The sequence below is a fragment of the Leucoraja erinacea genome, chromosome 39, assembly GCF_028641065.1.
Source record: "Leucoraja erinacea ecotype New England chromosome 39, Leri_hhj_1, whole genome shotgun sequence".
NCBI classification, from domain to species: domain Eukaryota; kingdom Metazoa; phylum Chordata; class Chondrichthyes; order Rajiformes; family Rajidae; genus Leucoraja; species Leucoraja erinaceus.
Window position 1 is genome coordinate 2,332,909 of NC_073415.1, and position 24,424 is coordinate 2,357,332.

General features: G+C 47.0%; 1 protein-coding gene across 1 annotated transcript; it reads left to right on the forward strand.

The window, feature by feature from the left end:
* The first annotated feature begins 1,571 nt into the window (after positions 1–1,571).
* Positions 1,572–24,144, forward strand: LOC129714458 (uncharacterized). The gene is made up of 7 exons (XM_055664062.1): positions 1,572–1,876; positions 12,126–12,182; positions 13,226–13,260; positions 14,310–14,367; positions 15,731–15,826; positions 18,620–18,816; positions 21,047–24,144. Exons 1-7 carry the CDS (start codon positions 1,837–1,839, stop codon positions 21,269–21,271), a joined length of 708 nt encoding a protein of 235 aa, XP_055520037.1. The 5' UTR covers positions 1,572–1,836; the 3' UTR covers positions 21,272–24,144.
* Positions 24,145–24,424: the final 280 nt, after the last annotated feature.

Below are 24,424 nucleotides of genomic sequence, written 5' to 3' on the forward strand. Positions count from 1 at the left end.
TGATGCCATCCGGTTCGACATCCGTTGGTGCCCGCCCGATAAAGAGCGCATGCTCCAGGTTGGCGCCAAGCCGCGGTGACTGAGGTTGCGTTAGAGCTGCAAGCTGGTGTTGTTTTGTTATTGTTCGCCTGATGAAGTCAGTTGACAGGACTCACCACAATGACTGATCATCCAGAATCAGTACCCTGTTCCAGCTATCTCCCCATATCCCTTGATTCCGTTAGCCCTAAGAGCTATATCTAACTCTCTCGAACACTTCAAGAGAAAGTTGGAAATATCTGTGCACAGATAGTCCATTGATCATATTCATGTGTAAGAAGAAGACACACAATGCTGGAGTAACTCAGTAGAATACGCAGCATCTCTGGAGAGAAGGTATGGGTGACCCTTCTTCGGACTGAGAGTTGGGGGAGAGGGAGAAAAAGAGATATGGAAGGGAAAGGTGTGAAATACAGAATTCATATATAATCTAGGTTTGACTGGATAGCACAAAAGGTTCAGGTTAGTTTACATCACTTTATTGTCACATACCGTGAAAAGCTTTTGTTGCGTGCTAACCAGTCAGCAGAAAGACCATACATGATTACAATCGAGCCGTCCACAGTGTAAGGATACATGATAGAGGGAAAAATGTTGAGTGTGAGTCTGAGTAAAGATAGTCCAATGAGGTAGATAGTAGGTCAGGATGTAACGATCAAATCCAATGCGACTAGTGTAGTCGGGGCAGCTGGGACAGCATGGACATGTTGGGCTGAACAGCCTGTTTCCATGCAGTATGACTCCATGACTCTATGATTGAATCCCACGAGTTTCTTCTGAAGACTTCTGTTCCCCTCACACTGTTTTAGCCTCAAATATCTACTCCCAGTCCACTTCTGTAGTTGACATTGTAAGATGTCGAAGCTTCCCAAATGAGAAGTTTTCTCCCGTTTTCTTTTCCCTTGTTTTATAACTATGCCAAGTTTGCCAAACGTTGATCGCAGGGCAGCACGGTGGCGCAGCTGGAAGAGTTGCCGTCTCCCTGCGCCAGAGAGCTCCTAATCTCGGGTGCTGTCCACGTGGAGTTTGTACATTCACGTGGCCATTTGCTCCGGGTGCTCCGGTTTCCTCCCACATCCGAAAGTCATGCCTGAACTACCTCCTCTGGCAGCTCGTTCCATACACCCACCACCCTCTGTGTGGAAAATGTTACCCCTCAGGTTCCTATTAAAGGGCCTGTCCCACTTGGCGATCTTTATCGGCAACTGCCGGCATCATTGATGACGTATCAGGTCACCGAAAAATAGTGAGTGACGCGGCATGATGACGTATGACGTGCGGTGTTTTTTGAACCGTGGCAACATTTTTGTTGTCGCCGCTGAATTTTGAATATTCAAAATCTTTTGCCAACACTGATATGATGCGGGCAGTCGCCAAGTGGGACAGGCCATTAAATCGTTACCCGCTCAGCTTAAATTCCCCCTCCCCCCACCTTAAACCACCCCAGTATGTGACAAGGTGAACAGAAGAGAACCAATGTAAGCGGGTGATCGATGGTCAGTGCTGGCCCAGTGGCCGGTGGATCTGTTTTCAGATTCAGATTCAGATTCAATTTTAATTGTCATTGTCAGTGTACAGTACAGAGACAACGAAATGCATTTCATACTGAACCGTGCTGTAACTAAAAACAAGAAACATAAACTGATCCTCCCTAGATGTTAATCGCAATCAGTGACACATCTCAAACCCACACATTTGTATTTCACCTCGTTCAGATGCGGCAGGGAATGGTAAAGGTGTGTGAAATGAGGAAGTTAGTCAGTGTTTGAAGTGTCGAGCTTCAGTGTTAACACGGAGATGATTGCTGACACCATGGACCCTGTTTGCTTCATTCTGGGTAAGTCTGACGAAGGGTCTCGACCCGAAACGTCACCCATTCCTTCCCTCCCGAGATGCTGCCTGTCCCGCTGAGTTACTTCCAGCATTTTCCAGTCTATCTTCGGTGTTTAGTTTAGAGATACAGCACGGAAACAGGGGCCCTTCAGCCCAGCGAGTCTGTGCCGACCAGCGATCACCCCTTACACTAGCACTATCCTACCACACACTAGGGACAAGTTGCAATTTACAGAAGCCAAATTAACCTACAAACCTGCACGGCTTTGGAGTGCGGGAGGAAACCGGAGCACCCGGAGAAAACCCACGCAGCTCGCGGGGAGAATACACGCACAAACTCCGTACAGGCAACCCCCTGTAGTCAGGATCGAACCCGGGACTCTGGCGCTGTGAGGCAGCAACTCTACCGCTGCACCACCGTGCCAGCCCCTGCCTGTGGTTATTTGGGTGAACCGACAAAATAATTGCTAAAACAACACAGATAGAGACAAAGAGACACAGTGCTGGAGTAACTCAGCGGATCAGGCAGCATCTCTGGAGAAAATGGACAGGTGGCATTTCTTGTCGGGATGCCACTTGATGTGGTTAGATGTTAATCACTTCTTAATTAATGTATGTTGTTCCTGAACGGTACAGTTACAGTGTTCCGGCTCCTGTATCTTCTTCCCGATGGTAGGGGTGAAATGAGAGAGTGGCCAGGGTGATGCGGGTACCTGATGATGCTGGCTGCCCTTTTGAGGCAATGACTCCTGTACATCCCTTCGATGATGGGGAGATCATAGTCATAGGCATAGACATAGAAAATAGGTGCAGGGGGAGGCCATTCGGCCCTTCGAGCCAGCACCGCCATTCATTGTGATCATGGCTGATCGTCCCCAATCAATAACCCGTGTCTGCCTTCTCCCCATATTCCTTAATTCCACTAGCCCCTAGAGCTGTATCTAACTCTCTCTTAAATCCATCCAGTGGTTTGGCCCTCTGCGGCAGGGAATTCCACAAAATCACAACTCTCTGGGTGAAAACGTTTTTTCTCGCCTTGTCTTAAATGGCCTCCCCTTTATTCTAAGACTGTGGCCCCTCATTCTTGACTCACCCACCATTGGGAACATTTTTCCTGCATCTAGCTTGTCCAGTCCTTTTATAATTTTATATGTTTCTATAAGATCTCCCCCTCATCCTTCTAAACTCCAGTGAATACAATACACTCCTAGTCTTTTCAATCTTTCCTCATATGACAGTCCCGCCATCCCAGGGATTATCAGTACCCGTCGTGGACTGGGCAGTGTTTGCCAGTGTTGCAACCTTCATGGTCCGTGGGCATTCAAGCTGCTGAACCAGGCTGTGATTCAACTAGTCAATATGCTCTCTACTGTACAAGTTCACAACACAGTATCTAGAAGTCGGTCACTGTCCTCCATTAACTAAGGTGGAGTCCCAAATTTCCAATCGACCTCCTTGAGGACATTGGACTTTATTTCTGAATCTGTAATGCTTCAATGCTGAAGAACTATATTCTGCACTGTGGTATTAGTCTGTCTGTTGCACCTGATGTACTAGTGCAGGGGTGGGGAACCTTTTCATGTTGGAATGCCGCATTAAGTTAGCTGTAATCTAATAAGGTCGCATCCAAGAAACTTCAATTCGATATACTTCAAAATGTACATTATTTTGTTAAAATAGCCCTCATGACGTACTAATGTTTTAATTGTAGCTGTCAGTCGGGGAGGATTATTTAATTGAATCTTCTCAGATTCAGATTCAATTCAGATTCAATTTTAATTGTCATTGTCAGTGTACAGTACAGAGACAACGAAATGCATTTAGCATCTCCCTGGAAGAGCGACATAGCAAATGATTTGAATAAATAATAATAAGTGTCCAGGGGGGGGGGGTGGTGATTGGCATTCACCGAGGTACGTTGTTGAGTAGAGTGACAGCCGCCGGGAAGAAGCTGTTCCTCGACCTGCTGGTTCGGCAACGGAGAGACCTGTAGCGCCTCCCGGATGGTAGGAGGGTAAAATCTTTTACTCTTTGGTATTTTAAATACGTTCATTTTAAGATTAAAATAAAAATAATAAAAGACGAACAAAAACATATTCATAAAAATTGAAGGGAGACAAAAATGCTGGAGAAACTCAGTGGGTGCAGCAGCATCTATGGAGCGAAGGAAATATGCGATGTCTCAGGCCGAGACCCTTGTTCAGACCTGAAGAAGGGTCTCGATCCGTAACGTTGCCTATTTCCTTCGCTCCATAGATGCTGCCTCACAGTTTCTCCAGCATTTTTGTCTACCTTCAATTTTCCAGCATCTGCAGTTCCTTAATAAAAGTTCCTAAATAAAAATAAAAGGATTTGTTCTACAAAATTTGGATTCATTCAAAAGGCCGCACTTAATGGCCTAGAAGGCTGCATGCAGGTTCCCCAACCCTGTACTAGTGTATGACTGGATTGCATCCATGTATAATATTATCTGATTTTATCAGATAACACGCAAACAAAAGCTTTTCAATGTATCTCAGTATATTCATACCAATATGAATTTTGTTATATCCAGAAATATTTTCAGACTATGAGTATCTGCAGGTTTCTTGTCTATTTGTCCTGCATTTCTCAGATATGCTCTCTCACAGCGCCTTAGCCCAAATTGGAGACAAATCACTTTCTATTCAGGAGCTTGGAGGCTTGTAAGCACAGGGTGGTGCAGCGGTAGAGTTGCTGCCTAACAGCGCCTGAGACCCAGGTTCAATCCTGTCTATGGGTCCTATTTGGACATGCTAGAGGCAGGAAACATGTTCCCGATGTTGGGGGAGACCAGAACCAGGGGCCACAGTTTAAGACTAAGGGGTAAGCCATTTAGAACGGAAATGAGGAAACACTTTTTCACACAGAGAGTGGTGAGTCTATGGAATTCTCTGCATCAGAGGGCGGTGGAGGCAGGTTCTCTGGAGTGGGGGAGGAAAGCGAAGATCTCGGAGAAAACCCACGCAGGTCACGGGGAGAATGTACAAACTCTGTACAGACAGCACCCGTAGTTGGGATTGAACCCGGGTCTCTGGGGCTGTGAGGCAGCAACTCTACCGCTGTGCCACCCTGCCGCATGTTATAATGGCAGCTGGATTTCAAAGGCATTTCATGGTCAGTGCTCAGTGAAACACTGAGCAAATTGTTTCTCCCACACGAAGCTTTTCTCTGTCCTGTCTCTCGTCTCTTCCAGCTTTCTCACACCCCCCCCCCCCCCCCTCCCCCTCCCTGCAATCAGTCTGAAGAAGGGTCCCGACCCAAAACACCACCTATCCATGTCATCCAGAGATGCTGCCTGACCCGTTGAGTTACTCCAGCACTTTGTGTGCCTTGCATTCCCTTCCACTGCCTTTGTACTTGCCTCTTGGCAGCCTGTCTGAGCAAGCAATCATTCAAATCAATCAATCAAAGAATTTATTGTCATTCAGAAATACACCAACAAATGCAAGTCTGAACGAAATTCCGTTGCATCTGGCTCACCGTGCAACATAAAATAACAGAAGGATTAAAATAGATAGATAGATAAAATAGATAATAGTGGCGGTACATTATATGGAATTCAAGAGTCTGATGGCTCTGGGGAAGAAGCTGTTGCAAAACCTGGCCATTCTGCTCCTTATACTGTGATACCTTTTGCCCGAGGGCAGCAGAGTGAACAGCCCATGATGGAGATGTGTGGGGTCTTTTAAAATGCTGTTGGCCTTGTACAAGCAACGTTTGCACGCAATGTCCCGGATTGAAGGAAGAGAAGTCCCGATGGTTTTTTTCAGACATCCTCACCACTCTCTGCACGGAGCCTTGCGGTCCCCAAACCAGACGGAGATGCAGCTGGTCAAAATGCTCTCTATGGTGCCCCTGCAGAAAGTGGTGAGGATGGGATGGGGGAGGTGAGCTCTTCTCATCCGAGGGTAATAGATAGGGTGAATGCACACAGTCTTTTACCCATGGTAGGGGCATCAGGAACCAGATGACATAGGTTTAAGGTGAGGGGGAAGATTTAATAGGAAGCTGAGGGGCAACATTTTCACACAGAGACTGGAGGGTGAACGGATTGAGCTGCCAGAGGTGGTACTTGATGCAGGTTCTCCAGCAGGACTTGTTGGGTACATGGATAGGAAAGGTTTGAAAGGATATGGAGCAAAGTGGACAGGTGGGACTTGCACAGATGAGGCATTTTGGTCGGCTGGGGCAGGTTGGGCTGAGGGGTTCTCCAGCAGGACTTTATGTTGGTTACATTGCAAAAGGATTGAGGATAGGAGCAAGAGGTTTTGAAAGGGACTTGGTGAGACCACAAGTGGACGTACAGTTTTGGGTGAGGAAGGACATTATTGCATACAGGGAGTGCAGAGGCACTGATTTGGGGTCAGGACTGGCTGGGACAGGTTTATACTCTTAGGGCTGAGAGGGGATCTTATAGAAACTTACAAAATTCTTAAGGGGTTGGACAGGCTAGATGCAGGAAGATTTTCCCGATGGGGAAGTCCAGGACAAGGGGTCACAGCTTAAGGATAAAGGGGAAATCCTTTAAAACCGAGATGAGAAGAACTTTTTTTCACGCAGAGAGTCCAATCTCTGGAACTCTCTGCCACAGAGGGTAGTCAGGCCAGTTCAACTATATTTAAGATGGAGATGTGGCCCTTGTGGCTAAAAACGATAGGCAGGTACGGGACCACACCCAGCTGGCGGTGTCCGAATGGCCGCCCACTCACCGAGCAACATTAACGATGGGAAAAATGGCAAACCACGCCAGCTCTCGTCCCCGCCCCCCATCCCTGGCGCCGTTTTGCTTTTGCCCTCCACTCCGGGATCTGCAACCTCTGTGGGCAATGTTCTAGGGGGCACGGTGGCTCAGTGGTAGAGTTGCTGCCTCACAGCGCCAGAGACCCGGGTTCAATCCTGACCACGGACGCTGTCTGTACGTTCTCCCCGTGACCGCGCGGATTTTCTCCGGGTGCTCCGGTTTCCTCCCACACTCCAAAGACATTTAGGTTTGTAGTTTAATTGGCTTCTGTAAATTGCCCCTGGTGTGTAGGTTCGAACTATGTGAATGGGAGATTGATGGTCAGCATTGGCGATGGGCTGAAGGGCCTGTTTTCATGCTGCATCTATAAAACTAAACTGAATCGCAAGATCACTCTCTACTCCCTGCCCAGATGACAGAGCCCATTCTGTTGCCACATTTGAGAAGATTGTTCCCAATGTAACCAAGATTCGCACGGAAATTAGTAACTGGACATTGGAGAGGAGACTGGGCGCTTCTCAGATTCTTCTGGTGTAGGAGAATGTTGTGTGGGACATCATCACATGCTGTGCGGCATGGCGGCACAGTGGCGCAGCAGGTAGTGCTGCTGCCTCTCAGCAGCAGGGACCTGGGTTCAAACCTGACCTCGGGTGCTGTCTGTGTCAAGTTTGCACATTCCCCTTGTTAACATGCGGATTTCCCTAAGTCATAGGAGCAGTATTCTGCCATTCGGCCCATCAAGTCTGCTCCGCCACTCGATCATGGGTAATCTATTTTCCCTCCCATTCACCTCCCTTCTCCCCTTGACCTTTGACGCATTTACTAATTAATAATCTTTCAATCTTCACTTTATATATACCCAATTACTTGGCCTCCACCGCTCCATGTGGCATTGAATTCCATCACAGGCATTTAGGGTGGTCAAAAAGGTTTTTCGCACATAGGCCTTCACCAGCCAGAGTATTGTATAGAAGTCGGGAGGTAATGTTGCAGTTATATAGGACGTTGGTGAGGACATTATTACGTCCAGTTCTAGGCACCATGTTATAAGAAAGATGTTGTCAAGTTGGAAATGATGCAGAGAAGATGTACGAGGATGTTGCCAGGACTCGAGGGTCTGAGCTATAGAGAGATGTTGAGCAGGCCGGGACTCTATTCCATGGAACACAGGAGGATGAGGGGTGATCATATAGAGGTGTATAAAATCATGAGAGGACTAGATCGGGTAGACGCACAGAGTCTCTTGCCCAGAGTAGGTGAATCGAGGACTAGAGTCATAGGTTTAAGGTGAAGGGGAAATGATTTAATAGGAATCTGAGGGGTCACTTTTGCACACAAAGGGTGGTGGGTGTATGGAACAAGCTGCCAGAGGAGGTAGTTAAGGCTGGGACTATAGCAAAGTTTAAGAAATATTTAGACAGGTACATGGATGGATAGGACAGGTTTAGAGGGATATGGGCCAAATGCAGGCAGGTGGGACTAGTGTAGATGGGACATGTTGGCCGGTGTTGGCAAGTTGGGCCGAAGGGCCTGTTTCCACACTGTATCACTCTATGACTCATAAGTGGAACCTTCCAGAAATCATTCACCATCTTCTTGCTACATAAATTCCTCCTCATTTCCATTTTAAAGGTACGTCCTTTTATTCTGAGGCTGTGCCCTCTGGTCTTAGACTCTCCCACCACTGGAAACACCCTCCGGCCGGTCTCGTCCCACATGCCAAAGACATGTAGGTTTGCAGGTTGATAGCGTAAATTCTGAGAAACGGCCCGGCTGTGTGCGAGGAGTAGGCGCGCAGGTGTGATACTGAAGAACTGGCGTGAACAGGTGGATAGCACGGGCTCGGCGGGCCGAAGGGCAAATTTCCATGCTGCAACTCCAAACTAAACAATCACAATGAGAGTGAAGAGCGCAGGCAAATGAAACTGGGCAGGAATCGAGGCCTGATGCAGGCCAGAGATTTGCTTATCATACAATGGTGAGTTTGTCCACAACCAACCTCTTTGCATTTCCATTCAGAGATACATGATCGCCTGACTGATAGCAACTGTTTTACATCGAGGTAATGAAATAGTTCCTTATATGAGTCGGTGGTGGCTGCACTGTCTGAAGGTCCGTGTACGGCAGAGAAATGCCCACAGTCCAGTTTAGTTCATTCTCATGTGTATCGAGGCACAGTGAAAAGCTTTCGTTCACACAGTTGGATTTAACAAGAGCGTTTTGCCTTCCCGTGGTTTCTATCTCTGAATTGCTGCACATCATAAGTTGTAGCAGCAGAATTAGGCCATTCGGCCCATCAAGTGTACTCCGCCATTCAATTATGGCTGATCTGTCTCTCCCTCCGAACCCCACTCTCCTGTGCCTTCTCCCCATAACCTCTGACACCCATACTAATCAAGAGTCTATAGGGCCTGTCCCAGGAGCATGCGACCTGCATGCTGCAAGCGCGACCAAACCGGAAGCGGGGGCCGCGCAGAGGTCGAGTGAGTGACGTGAAGTTCGAGCGAAGTCCGCGGGAAGTTCGCGCGTGACGTACGGCATCAAGACGCTGCGCACGCCCGTCGAGGCGGCTGCGGGCCAGCATGCCGTTGCCGCGCGGAATTTTTGAACACGATCAGTTTTTCGGGGCCCCGCGCGATGTCGGGACCAGCTCCGCACAACTCCATACGGCTCCAACAATCGAAGTAGGACCAGCCCCGCGAGGCCGTATGCTTCAATGGACCACTTAAGTCGCGCTTGCCGCATGCAGTCGCATGCTGGTGGGACAGGCCCTTAACTCTGCCTTAAGTATATTCACTCCATCACCACAGCCTTCTGCGGCAAAGAATTCCACAGATTCACCACCCTCCGACTAAATTTGTCTCTGACTGTCTTTCCACCTCTTCCCCTCGCCTCTTGATCCATTTAACTTTAGTTTAGCTTGGCACAGTCACCCCTTAACACATCCATGGAAAACAGTGTCAGGAAGAACTGCAGATGCTGGTTTAAATCGAAGGTAGACACAAAATGCTGGAGTAACTCAGCGGGTGAGGCAGCATCTCTGGGGGAAAGGAATGGGCGATGTTTCGGATCGAGACCCTGCTTCAGTCTGAAGAAAACATAGGAGCAGAATTAGGCCATTCGGCCCATCTAATATGCTCCTCCACTCGATAGTGGCTGATACATTTTTCCCTCTCAACCCCATTCTCCTGCCTTCTCCCCTTAATCTTTGTCACTTTTACTAATTAATAACCTATCAATCTGCACGTTATATCTACTCAATGACTTGGCCTCCACCACCTGACATTGAATTCCATTGATTCACGACATTCTGGCTAAAGAAATTCCTCCTCATCCCCATTTTAAAGGTACATCCTTTTATTCTGTGGTTGTGCTCTCTGGTCCTAGACTCTCCCACTACTAGAAACTGGTTTCCTCCCACATCCCAAAGATGTGCTGGTTTGCCTCTTTAAATTAACCTACTGTGTGCAAGGAGTGGGCAGTTAAGTGTGACATGGTGCCAAGATATCTGAGGAAGGGTGTGCTGGCCCTGGAGTGGGTCCAGAGGAGGTTTATAAGAATGACTCCAGGACTGCGTGGGTTAGCATATGATGAGCCTTTGACAGCACTGGGCCTGTACTCGCTGTAGTTTAGAAGGACGAGGGGACACCTCATTGAAACTTACAGAATAATGAAAGGCATAGACAGAGTGGATGTGGAGAGGATGTTTCCACTGGTGGGAGAGTCTAGGACCAGTGGTCACAGCCTTAAAGCCCTGTCCCACGGTACGAATTCATTCCAAGATCTCTCCCGAGTTAAAAAAAAAATCAAACTCGTGGTAAGCACGGAGAATGAACGTAGCGGGTACGTCGGAGCTCGGGGACGTCTCTTAGCGCTAACGGCAGGTACTCGGGAAGACTCGCTAACGGCAGGTAAGCACGGGAAGACTCGTGAAGATTTTTCAACGTGATGAAAAATGTCCACGAGAGCCCCGAGTACCGACGAGTGGCCATTACCGTAAATCTCCGAGTTCGAATCAGGGCAAACTCGGGGAGAGCTCTTGGAATTAACTCGTACCGTGGGACAGGGCTTTTAGAATTAAAGAGCGCTCTTTTAGAAAGTAGGTGAGGAGAAACCTCTTTAGTCAGAGGACAGTTAATCTGTGGAACTCATTGCCACAGAGGGATGTGGAGGCCAAGTTAGTGGATATTTTTACGGCAGAGATAGACAAATTCTTAATTAGAACAGGCTGGGACCCCGAGACACTAGACACTAATAATATGTAACCGTTACACAAAGTCTGTATTGGTTTGGATTCTGATATATTCTAATAAAAATATTATTTAAAAAAAAACAAAAAAAAGAACAGGAGTCATGGGTTGTGGGGAGAAGGTAGGAACAATAATAATAATAATAATAATAACTTTATTTATAAAGCGCTTTTAGACAACATCAGTTACCACAAAGTGCTGTACATGGGAAGTCAACAAAAAGTTATTACAAACTACTAAAACCATTAAGACGACAGGACTATAAAAACAGTAAAAATTAAAAGACATTAAAAGCACTAAAACAGGAACAATGTCTCAGCCAGTGTCGAAAGCCAGTGAATAAAAGTGAGTTTTTAGGGAGGATTTAAAGATGGACAGTGAAGGGGCCTGTCTGATCTGCAGCGGCAAGGTGTTCCAGAGTGCCGGGGCAGCAACAGAAAAGGCTCTATCCCCTCTGAGCTTCCGCTTAGACCTTGGTACCTCAAGGAGCAGCTGATCCGCTGACCTGAGGCACCGGGCAGGAGCATAACAAATGGGATTAGGAGGCAGAGTTCAGCCATGATTGAATGGCGGAATGGACTCGATGGGCCGAATGGACTCATTCTACTCCTACAACTTGTGAACTGAACTTGTGAAAAGGTGGTGACCATTGCATATGGACTCAGTGGGATTTTTCTCTGCACGGGGCACTTAATCGGGGAAGATCTTTACGTATGACAATAATCTCTATATGCAAAAACATTTCTTTCACTACTCCTTTGTACACGTGACAATAAAACCATGGAACATGATGCAGAGATATACAAATCTCATCTGCCTGCACATAATCCATGTTCCTCAATTCCCTGCCTATCTACGCCCCATCTAAAAGTCTCATCAACGCCACTGTGGTATATGCTTCCACCACCATCCCCGGCAGCGAGTTCCAGGCACCCAGCACCGTCCATGTAAAATAACTTGCCCCACACATCTCCTTTTATTCTTTGCCCCTCTCACCTTAAAGCTATGCCCCCCCGCACAGTCTTTGGCATTTCCACCTTGGCTCTAGAACTTGTGTGAAGGGCTGATAGAAGGTTGGTTTGGATTCGATAGGCCGAAGGGCCTGTTTCCATTCTGAATCTCTAAGCTAAATCGAAATATAGATAACATCTTCTCATCATTTAATGAACCCCATTGTCAAACTGCAGACGTGTTGCACTGTCCTGGTTTGTTATTTGACTCTGTGTTGCTTTTTGTTCCAGGACTACTCTGTTTCACCATCAGCATTTCTCTCGGGAACAATGACCCAACCACCGCGGGTGAGTAGACTTTGTGCAGACAGTTCGATTTATTCGCCTACGCATTGTGAAGTAGAAAACATAGAACATAGAAAAATAGGTAGGAGTAGGCCATTCGGCCCTTCGAGCCAGCACCGCCAATATGATCGTGGCTGATCATCTAAAATCTGTACCCCGTTCCTGCTTTTTCCCCAGATCCCTTGACTCATTTAGTCCTAAGAGCCCTATACAACTCACCAGAGCTCTGTACACCTGCAGTAGGACCTCCTTGCTCCTAAACTCAAATCATCTCGCAATGAAAGCCAACATGCCATTAGGTTTCTCCACTGCTTGTTGTACCTGCATGCTTACTTTCAGTGTTTAAGAAGGAACTGCAGATGCTGGAGAATCGAAGGTACACAAAAAAGCTGGAGAAACTCAGCGGGTGCAGCAGCATCTATGGACTGATCTCAAAGGCTGAGATTTGATTGAAGTGACCAAAACAAGACATGTTATGTCAAGGGGAAAAGAGAATTGTGTGCAGTTTTGGACTCCTAATTTGAAGAAGGACATTATTACTATTGAGGGAGTACAGCATGGGTTCACCAGGTTAATTCGCGGGATGGCGAGACTGACATATGATGAAAGAATTTAGAAGGATGAGAGGGAATCTTATAGAAACATATACAATTCTTAAAGGACGGACAGGGTAGATGCAGGAAACATGTTCCCGATGTTGGGGGAGTCCAGAACCACAGTTTTAGAATAAGGGGTAGGCCATTTAGGACTGAGATGAGGAAAAACTTTTTCACAGAGAGAGTTGTGAATCTGTGGAATTGTCTGCCACAGAAGGCAGTGGAGGCCAATTCACTGGATGTTTTCAAGAAAGAGTTAGATTTAGCTCTTAGGGCTAAAGGAATCAATGGATATGGGGAAAAAACAGGAACAGGGTACTGATTTTGGATAATCAGCCATGATCATATTGAATGGCGGTGCAGGCTCGATGTTGACCTACTCCTGCACCTATTTTTCTATGTTTATCTATGTTTCTATGATGATCTAAACTGATTTAATTTCTCTTCCAGGTGTGGAACCAGACGCAACAAATCGCCGAGAATCTGTAAGTCTGAGCAGTTGGTCTGAATAGAGGCTTCATCCCACTTAGTGCTGGAGTAACTCTCTGGAGGATGTGGATAGTTAACATTTCTGGTCAGGCCCCTTCTTCAAACTGAAGAATCCCAACTTGACCCAATGCCTATCCAAGTCCTCCAGAGATGCTGCCTGACCGCTGAGTTACTCCAGCACTTTGTGTTCCACACGAGATTTCAGCACCTGCACTTTCATAGAAACATAGCGACATAGAAAATAGCTGCAGGAGTGGGCCATTCGGCCCCTCGAGCCAGCACCGCCATTCAATATGATCATGGCTGAACATTCAAAATCAGTACCCCTTATCTCCCCATATCCCTCGATTATGTTAGCCCTAAGAGCTAAATCTAACTCTCTCTTGAATGCATCGTGAATTTATTGTGTCTAGACCAGGCTTATTGTAGTTAAGTCCCCCAACAAGTTTGTGTCAGTTCCCTTCCTGTTCCTCTATCCTTGACACTTCCAGTTAGGTTTATCTATCTCCTTGTAGCTCCATTTTCGAGCCAGCCAGCTTTTGTCCCTCTCCGTGCTTGCAGAGATCTGGGACATTGTTGCAGGAGCTGTCCCAAGAGGCTACAGACGGGAATCGTACATCTAGGAGACGTCTGGCTTGGCAGCAAGGATTAGTTTACTTTAGTTTAGTTTAGTTTAGTGATGCAGCGTTGAAACAGGCCCTTCGGCCCACCGAGACCACGCCGACCAGCGATCCCCACACATTACTACCACACACACTCAAGACAACTTACGCTTATACAAAACCAATTAACCTACAAATCTGTATGTCTTTGGAGTGTGGGAAGAAACCGGAGCACCCAGAGAAAACCCACGCAGGTCACGCGGGGAATGTACAAACTCCGTGCAGGGCAGCAACCCGTTGTCAGGATCGAACCCTGGTCTCAGGCGCTGTGTGAGGCAGCAACTCTACCGCTGCCCCACCGTGCTACCCTATTAAATAAATCTACAGATTGCTTCCAAATCTAGAATGACTGAACTTTAATTGAAGCTCTTTTGTTTTAAAAGGGTGATGGTTCTGAAGTTACATATTTGGGGATTCAGAGAGCTCTCTCAAATCATTCAGGTAAAACAGCATGAAATCTTTTATCAATGGTGAACTGATGATATTTAATGTACAGAAATCACCCTCCGTGCTCAGTGGCCACTGACAGAACACTTCATTCCTTGGATTCAGTGGGTTGAATGTTACATGGGATTGTATCATGGTGATAGTATCATGTTCGGCACGGACATTGTGGGCAGAAGGGCCTGTTTTTGTGCTGTACTGTTCAATGGTTCTTTCTTGTCATGTTTGCACTGCACAGTGGAATTCTAGCACCTGCCATCATCATTTGGGGCCCATTTACAAAAGAATACGAGGAATCCAAACTCAGGTCCACGTGCGTGATGTACTGGAGTGGCTCCTGATCCAGGCGAGCCCCAGGCTGCTGTAGGGCCTCCTCCGTCACCCTTGACCGGCCCAGCCCTCCGACCCATGTCCCTCTCCTCACCTGCCCGACCCACTCTGCCTCCTGCAGCCGTTCAATGTTCCATGCAGGGACGGGACTGCCTTTTGACTTTAGACATACAGCAGAGAAACGAGGCCCTTCGGCCCACTGAGTCCGCTGACACACTAGCACCATCCTACACACTTGGGCCAATATACCTACAAACCTGATGATACACAAAATTTCTGGAGAAACTCAGCGGGTGCAGCAGCATCTAGGAGCGAAGGAAATAGGCAACGTTTCGGGCCGAAACCCAGAAACTCCAGCACTTTGTGTTCCACACAAGATTTCAGCACCTGCACTTTCATAGAAACATAGCGACATAGAAAATAGCTGCAGGAGTGGGCCATTCGGCCCCTCGAGCCAGCACCGCCATTCAATATGATCATGGCTGAACATTCAAAATCAGTACCCCTTATCTCCCCATATCCCTCGATTATGTTAACCCTAAGAGCTAAATCTAACTCTCTCTTGAATGCATCGTGAATTTATTGTGTCTAGACCAGGCTTATTGTAGTTAAGTCCCCCAACAAGTTTGTTTGTAAGACCCAAGGGTTTCGGCCCGAAACGTTGCCTATTTCCTTCGCTCCTAGATGCTGCTGCACCCGCTGAGTTTCTCCAGCAATTTTGTGTATCTTCGATTTTCCAGCATCTGCAGTTCCTTCTTGAACACCATGCCTACAAACCCGTACGTCTTTGGATTGTGGGAGGGAACCGGAGCACCCGGAGGAAACCCACGGTCACGCGGAGAATGTACAAACTTGGTACAGAGAGCGGAACAAAGTCGGGATCGAGCCCGGGTCTATGGCGCGGTGAGGCAGCAACTCCACTGCTGTGGCACTATGCCGCCGGTGTGGGGCGTGTAACGGCAGGGTAACAGCGGCGTGTGTGTGCGTGTGTGTGAATTTGTATTTACTAACAGGCGCAATTACGTTTCAGAAGTTAAAAACATTACAGTACAAAACGGGACGGTGAAGATCAAACTGAACAGCAGCAGCTGGGAAATGAAACTGCAGCCAAGGACTATGTTTAATGGTGAGAGCGCTTTATACCCAACGCACTGAACTGATTCAGTTACATTTTTGTACCGCTATCCCTTGGTATTCTCACAACAGACTGGCGGAGAGGAAGAATGCAGATTCTATCATAGCATTTAAGAGATATTTAATGCGCAGGGGAAAAGATTTTAAGGGTAAGGGGAAAAAGATAGGAATCTGAGGGGTAACTTTTTCACACAGTGTGGTGGGTGTATGGAACAAGCTGCCAGAGGAGGTAGTTGAGGCTGGGACTATCCCAACGTTTAAGAAAGTTAGACAGGTACTTGGGTGCCTGGAAGGTGGTGGTGGTGCAGGTACGATAGTGGCGTTTGTCCAACAAAGCTGTGAAATTGAGGAAACCCAGAGCTTAGTTAATGGGTGATGGCATTTAGTAAATGTATATTGGGTCAATTGAAACTAAATTGAATTAGGGGAGGGCACCTCTAAATTGAATTAGGGGAGGGCACCTCTAAATTGAATTAGGGGAGGGCACCTCTAAATTGAATTAGGGGAGGGCACCTCTAAATTGAATTAGGGGAGGGCACCTCTAAATTGAAATAGGGGAGGGCACCTCTAAATTGAAATAGGGGAGGGCACCTCTAAATTGAAATAGGGGAGGGCACCTCTAAATTGAAATAGGGGAGGGCACCTCTAAATTGAAATAGGGGAGGGCACCTCTAAATTGAAATAGGACCTAGGATTGTGCAATCTTGTTAGGCTCAAGGATGTCTTTTCTGAATTATTGCCATTGCTATTCCACCGACTGTCCTGTCGTTCCCATTCCCATTCCCATAACGGTCCCATTCCAACCAACCTCAGCCAGCTTCTTACTCATGCCTCTATAGTCGCCTCTACCCAGCAGGAATACCGACATCCAATATCAGCTTCTCAAAATGCAGATTGAATTCCATTATATTATAATCACTGCCTCCTGGGGATTCCTTCAACTTAAGCTCACTCATCAAATCTGGTTCATTGCAGACTATTATCTAAATGGTGGCCGACTAGGAAAAGAGGAGATACAGTGAAACCTGGGTGTTATGGTACACCAGTCATTGAAAGTAGGCATGCAGGTGCAGCAGGCAGTGAAGAAAGCGAATGGTATGTTAGCTTTCATAGCAAAGGATTTGAGTATAGGAGCAGGGAGGCTCTACTGCAGTTGTACAGGGTCTTGGTGAGACCACACCTGGAGTATTGCGTACAGTTTTGGTCTCCAAATCTGAGGAAGGACATTATTGCCATAGAGGGAGTGCAGAGAAGGTTCACCAGACTGATTCCTGGGATGTCAGGACTGTCTTATGCAGAAAGACTGGATAGACTTGGTTTATACTCTCTAGAATTTAGAAGATTGAGAGGGGATCTTATAGAAACTTACAAAATTCTTAAGGGGTTGGACAGGCTAGATGCAAGAAGATTGTTCCCGATGTTGGGGAAGTCCAGGACAAGGGGTCACAGCTTAAGGATAAGGGGGAAATCCTTTAAAACCGAGATGAGAATAACTTTTTTCACACAGAGAGTGGTGAATCTCTGGAACTCTCTGCTGCAGAGGGTAGTCGAGACCAGTTCATTGGCTATATTTAAGAGGGAGTTAGATGTGGCCCTTGTGGCTAAGGGGATCAGAGGGTATGGAGAGAAGGCAGGTACGGGATACTGAGTTGGATGATCAGCCATGATCATATTGAATGGCGGTGCAGGCTCGAAGGGCCGAATGGCCTACTCCTGCACCTAATTTCTATGTTTCTATGTCTATGTTTCTATTGCACAACAGAAGGAACTGCAGATGCTGGTTTACGAAAAAAAATGGTACAGTGCTGAGGTAACTTAACGGGTCATGGGGCATCTCTGGAGAACATGGATAGGTTCAATCTGAAGAAGGGTCCCAACAAAGGCGGCACGGTGGCGCAGCGGTAGAGTTGCTGCCTTACAGTGCTTGCAGCTTTAGGGACCCGGGTTCAATCCTGACTTCGGGTGCTGCCTGTAGGGAGTTTGCACGATCGACCCATAGTTTAAGGCAACTTATTTATCTACGAAAAGTGCAGGAAGGGACTGCAGATGCTGGTTTAGACAATAGACTGCAGGAGTAGGGCCCTTCGAGGCAGTACCGCTATTCAATGTGATCATGGCTGATCATCCCCAATCAGTACCCAGTTCCTGCCTTCTCCCCATATCCCCTGACTCCACTATCTTCACGAGCCCTATCTAGCTCTCTCTTGAAACCATCCAGAGAACCTGTCTCCACCGCCCTCTGAGGCAGAGAATTCCACACTCACCACTCTCTGTGAGAAAAAGTGTTTCCTCGTCTCCGTTCTAAATGGCTTACTCCTTACTCTTAAACTGTGGGCCCTAGTTCTGGACTCCCCCCCCCCCCCCCAACATCGGGAACATGTTTCCTGCCTCTAGCGTGTCCAAGCCCTTTACACCAAAGATAGACAGAAAATGCTGGAGTAACTCAGCGGGACAGTTCTCCGACCAGTCTGACTGTCCTCCTGATTAAATCTTACTTTGGCCTCATTGTCACCTTCTCCAGCTAACAACGATCTATTCTACATGTTTCTTAATCTCCGTCGCCCTTTGATCTCTTGTTTTCACACCTTACCCTTCCATATCCCTCCTTTTCCCTCACCCTTGACTCTCAGTCCGAGGAAGGGTCACGGCCTGAAACATCCCCTATTTCTTCTCTCCAGAGATGCTGCCTGCCCCGCTGAATTGCTCCAGCATTTTGTGTCTCTCCACTAAAGTGCGATGGCAGAACAGGAATATTAATTATATTCTCAAACCCTTTCTGTTACAGGAAATAATGCCAGTTTTATCTTTTATGAATTGCCTGTGTGGGCAAACGCACCTCAAATACTGTACGAGAATGGAGATATACAGATTTCCCTCCCAATCGTCACTAACTTGGTGTTAGCCATAAGCAACACGGCATCACCTAACCTTTTGCGATTCGTGGAAGAAAATTCATTCAGCCTAACCATCAACAACACAAAGGTATTTCAGTGCCTGGTACATGTACAAAATTCTTCATCTTCTTGTTGAGTCTACACACACAAGATTGAAAGTTGTTCAGCAGGAGCTGAGCACACTTCTCAGCATCCGCATACAATGGCGGCTGTCTTGTTCTTTCTTGTGCATGGTGGTGGAAAGATTGGTGGAGACGGAGTGAGCGCTCTTTCCTTGACCCTAGTGAGACCACACCTGGAGTATTGTGTGCAGTTTTGGTCCCCTAATTTGAGGAAGGACATTCTTGCTACTGATGGAGTGCAGCGTAGGTTTACAAGGTTAATTCCCGGGATGGCGGGACTGTCATACAAGTCTCAATGAATGGTTGGAACATCTAGCCTAAACGTGGTTGACCGCTGACCTAACTCCATGACTGCCCATACCACAGATGTCCTTGGTACACATATTTCTCCAATGACTCCCTCAAACCTCTACAGATGCAGCATAGAAAAATAGAAACATAGAAAATAGGTGCAGGAGTAGGCCATTCGGCCCTTCAAGCCTGCACCGCCATCCAATATGATCATGGCTGATCATCCAACTCAGTATCCTGTACCTGCCTTCTCTCCATACTCCCTGATCCCTTTAGCCACAAGGGCCACATCTAACTCCCTCTAAAATATAGCCAATGAACTGGCCTCAACTGCCTTCTGTGGCAGAGAATTCCACATATTCACCACTCTCTGTGTGAAAAATGTTTTTCTCATCTTGTTCCTAAAGTCTTCCCCCTTTATCCTTAAACTGTGATCCCTTGTCCTGGACTTCCCCAACATCGGGAACAATCTTCCTGCATCTAGCCTGTCCAACACCTTAAGAATTTTGTGCGTTTCTATAAGATCCCCCCTCAATCTTCTAAATTCTAGCGAGTACAAGCCGAGTCGATCCAGTCTTTCTTCATATGAAAGTCCTGACATCCCAGGAATCAGTCTGGTGAACCTTCTCTGTGCTCCCTCTATGGCAAGAATGTCTTTCCTCAGATTTGGAGACCAAAACTGTACGTAATACTCCAGGTGTGGTCTCACCAAGACCCTGTACAACTGTAGTAGAACCTCCCTGCTCCTATACTCAAATCCTTTTGCTATGCAACAAATCGTCACATTGTATCACAGCTTTGACTGAAGTACAACGCTCCCGAATGATCTCTTCAATTCCCTTGGCAATAATTGTTGGCATTCTGTTGCTTTTCTTCCTTATCTACTATCTTGCATGCTAACATGTTGTTGATTCTACACCAGATCCATCTGTACCACAGGGCTCTGCATCTTTCACCTATTAGGTAACTTATTTTTTTCTTGCCCAAAATGACAAAATCACACAGGCATCATTGATGGGAATAGGCCCTTCAACCCAAGTTCAAGTTCAAGTGAGTTTATTATCCTGTGTCCCTGATAGGACAATGAAATTCTTGCTTTGCTTCAGCACATAGAACATAGTAGGCATTGACTACAAAACACATGAATAAATAAACTGATAAAGTGCAAATAACAGATATGGGTTATTAATATTCAGGTTTAATAGCCTGATGGCTGTGGGGAAGTAGCTATTCCTAAACCTGGTTGTTGCAGTCTTCAGGCTCCTGTACCTTCTACCTGAAGGTAGCAGAGAGATGAGTGTGTGGCCAGGGTGGTGTGGGTCTTTGATGATACTGCCAGCCTTTTTGAGGCAGGTACTTCGATAGATCCTCTCGATGGAAGGAAGGTCAGAGCCGGTGATGGACTGGGCAGTGTTTACTACTTTTTGTAGTCTCTTCCTCTCCAGGGCGCTCAAGTTGCCGAACCAACCTGTCCATGCTGCATCTAAGCTTGCCCCATTGACCGGCATTTGGACCATAACCCTCTATCCCTTTCCTTTCCATGTACATTTCCAAGTGTTTCTTAAATGCTGTTCACACCGGCCAGCGATCCCCATATATTAATACTATCCTACCCACACTAGAGGCAATTTACAATCACACAAAGCCAATTCAACTACAAACCTGTACGTCATTGGAGTGTGGGGGGAAACCAGAGTTCCCGGAGAAATCCCTCACAGGGAGAATGTACAGACGGCACCCGTGGTCAGGATCGAACCCGGGTCTCTCTCGCTGTGAGGCAGCAACTCTACCGCTGTGCCACTGACTTGTTTGAGATCAATGCCTTTGCCTGCAATTCTCACATCAAAATGAATCACATTATGCAGAAGTACTTTCTTAATTTGCAATTGATTCTATTTTGAACAGGGTTTGAAGAAAGAAGATGTTATCTGCGCCTACTTGGTCATTAAAAATTGTGAGGCTTCATGGTCATCAGTTGGATGTGTCGAGACTGTCAATGAGACTTCCATCAACTGCAACTGCAACAAATTCTCCACATTCGTTGTGTTGCAGAAAATTCAATCCATTCTGGTACTGTCAGTTTCACTCGTGCTTAAGTGCAAGAAATTGTGTTCAGTAGAATATGTCTAAAGAAGTCTAAAGACGGGGTCTTGACCCAAAACGTCACCTACTCCTTCTCTCCAGAGATGCTGCCTGACCCGCTGAGTTACTCCAGTGTTTTGTCTCTATCGTCGGTTGACACCAGCATCTGCAGTTCCTTCCTACACACTAGAATTTAAAATGTTTTCTTTGTAAATCGGCCAAAATACCTCACTCGGGAGAGCGTTAAAGCCCTGTCCCACGGTACGAGTTCATTCCAAGATCTCTCCCGAGTTTAAAAAAAAATCAAACTCGTGGTAAGCACGGAGAATGAACGTAGAGCGGGTACGTCGGAGCTCAGGGACGTCTCTTAGCGGCTCGTAACGCTAACGGCAGGTACTCGGGAAGACTCGCTAACGGCAGGTAAGCACGTGAAGACTCGTGAACATTTTTCAACATGTTGAAAAATGTCCACGAGAGCCCCGAGTACCGATGAGCGGCCATTACCGTAAATCTCCGATTCAGGGCAAACTCGGGAGACTCTTGGAATGAACTCATACCGTGGGACAGGGGTTTAAGACTGAAGATCTAAAGGTCCCTGGTTCAATCCTGGGTTTCGGCATTGATACTTATTACTTTCAATTGGTACATGGTAAATTGGTTATGATGAAGCCTTTATAGGCGGCACGGTGGCACAATGGTAGAATTGTTGCTGTACAGCACCAGAGACCCGGGTTCGATCCTGACCACTGCTGTCTGTACGTTCTCCCCGTGACCACGTAGGTTTTCTCTGCCCACCCTCCAAAGACATAGTCTTTGTAAATTAATTGGCTTCGGTAAAATTGTGTGTAGGATGGTGCTAGTGGCGCTGGTTGGCGCGGACTCGATGGGCCGAAGGGCCCGTTTCAGTGCTGCGTTTCTAAAGTCATAAGGTTCCATCTAAGCCTTGGAGAAAGGGATTAGTGGGAGCCTCTAGGATTAGAGGTCACAGCCTCAGGATTAAAGGATGGTCTTTTACGAAGGAGATGAGGAGAAATTTCTTTAGTCAGACGGTGGTGAATCTGTGGAATTCTTTGCCAAAGAAGGCTGTGGAGGCCATGTCAGTGGATATTTTTAAGGCAGATAGATGAGAAGGCAGAAGAATGGGGTTAGAAGGGAGAGATAGATCAGCCATGATTGAATGGCGGAGTAGACTTGATGGGCTGAATGGCCTAATTCTGCTCCTATCACTTATCACCTTATGACATTATATTGTCAGCCACACTCAAGTCTTTTTCTGCAATGTTTTCTTTGGTTTTCAAATGAGGTTGTGAATGAGGTCGTGAAACTGGGACTGCCCCAGATATAGAGTGTCCGTGATGCCAAAATCAACTCTGACCTGCCTGCACATGATCCATATTCCTCCTCCATTCCCTGCATATCCCTGTGCCAATCCAAAAGTCTCTTGAACGCCACTATCGTATCTGTCTTCACCATCATTCATGGTTATAGAGTCATAGAGTCACACAGTGTGGAAACAGGCCCTTCGGCCCAACTTGCCCGCACTGGACAACATGCCCCAGCTACACGTCCCACCTGGTCCATATCCCTGTCCTGTCCATGCACCTATCTACATGTTCACCTAGAACGCAGGATCTCTCTACATCAATGTTATTAAGCAGCTTGCTTCATTGTACAATGTCCTGCTAACATGTTTCTGGTTGCAAAATCACCTCTCCATGTTCTCCAGAGATGCTGCCTGACCCGCTGAGTTACTCCAGTCATAGAGTGATACAGCCCTATTTGCCCACACTGGCCAACATGTCCCAGCTACACTGGGTCCCACCTGCCCGTGTTTGGTCCATATCCCTCCAAACCTGTCCTATCCACATACCCTGGATTTTTACTTTGGGTTGAGGATAGTCTTGCTGAGCTGTAGTTAAAAAAGACATTTCACAGTACGCTGGTACACATGACATTATATAAACCATTAACCATTGACCATTCACCCTGAGAGTGAGAGAGATTGATCTTTTAACATTCTTTAAATAGAGCAAGATACAGGGAGGTATCTTGGTGTTATTTTTTTAAATGTGAATTGACTTGACCCACTTATCGAAGACTTGAATATTTGTGGAATTCACGACTCCATCTGGAGTGAGTTAGCCTTCACAAGTGTATTCAGCTGTGCAAAGCTATGGAGCACTCAAAGCCAGGCTATCAATACTTAAAGGCAACATCAGGACAGCACGGTGGTGCAGCGGTAGAGTTGCTGCCTCACAGCACCAGAGACCCGGGTTTCATCCTGACTATGGGCGCTGTCTGTACGGAGTTTGTACCTTCTCCCCGTGACCTGCGTGGGTTTTCGCCAAGATCTTCGGTTTCCTCCCACACGTACAGGTTTGTAGGTTAATTGGCTTGGTCTAAATGGAAATTGTCCCTAGTGTGTGTAGGATAGCGTTACTGTGTGGGGATCGCTGGTCGGTGCGAACTTAGTGGGCTGAAGGGCCTGTTTCCGCGCTGTAACTCCAAACTAAACTAAACTAAACACAGAACAGTTGTTGTTTCCCGAGATAGACACAAAAGGCTGGAGTAACTCAGCGGGACAGGCAGCATCTCTGGAGAGAAGGAATGGGTGTCGTTTCGGGTTGAGACCCTTCTTCGGACTGAACATTTGTTTCCGAGGCTGTACTTGGAGTATCTTGTGTCGTGGGAGGGAGGTGATTAGACTGGAGAGGGTGCACGAAAGATTCGCCAAATTGTTGAACAGAACACAAAGTGCTGGAGGAACTCGGCGGGTCAGGCAGCATCTGTGGAGGGAATGGACAGGCGATGTTTCAGGTCGGGACCCTTCTTCAGTCCCTTCAAAGTATGTGTATAGACTCGTAGTACACGGAAAACAGGCCCTTCAGCCCAACCTGTCCATGCTGACCAAGATGCCCCACCTATGCTAGCCCCATTGCCCATATCTGTCTGTAGATACTTTGAAGGAGTTCTTCTCCTCTCTCTGACAGAGCCGAACCCTGTCCCACTTGGGAAACCTGAACGGAAACCTCTGGAGACTTTGCGCCCCAACCAAGGTTTCCGTGCGGTTTCCGGAGGTTTTTGTCAGTCTCCCTACCTGCTCCCACTACCTGCAACCTCCGGCAACCACCTGCAACCTCCGGGAACCGCACGGAAACCTTGGGTGGGGCGCAAAGTCTCCAGAGGTTTCCCTTCAGGTTT

Excerpts from the sequence above, each read along its gene's own strand:
- LOC129714458 (XM_055664062.1), top strand. The coding sequence starts at position 1,837 with ATGATTGCTGACACCATGGACCCTGTTTGCTTCATTCTGG. Across the intron at positions 12,183-13,225 it reads CAATGACCCAACCACCGCGG|GTGTGGAACCAGACGCAACA; the intron begins GTGAGTAGACTT and ends TTTCTCTTCCAG. Across the intron at positions 14,368-15,730 it reads AGCTCTCTCAAATCATTCAG|AAGTTAAAAACATTACAGTA; the intron begins GTAAAACAGCAT and ends ATTACGTTTCAG.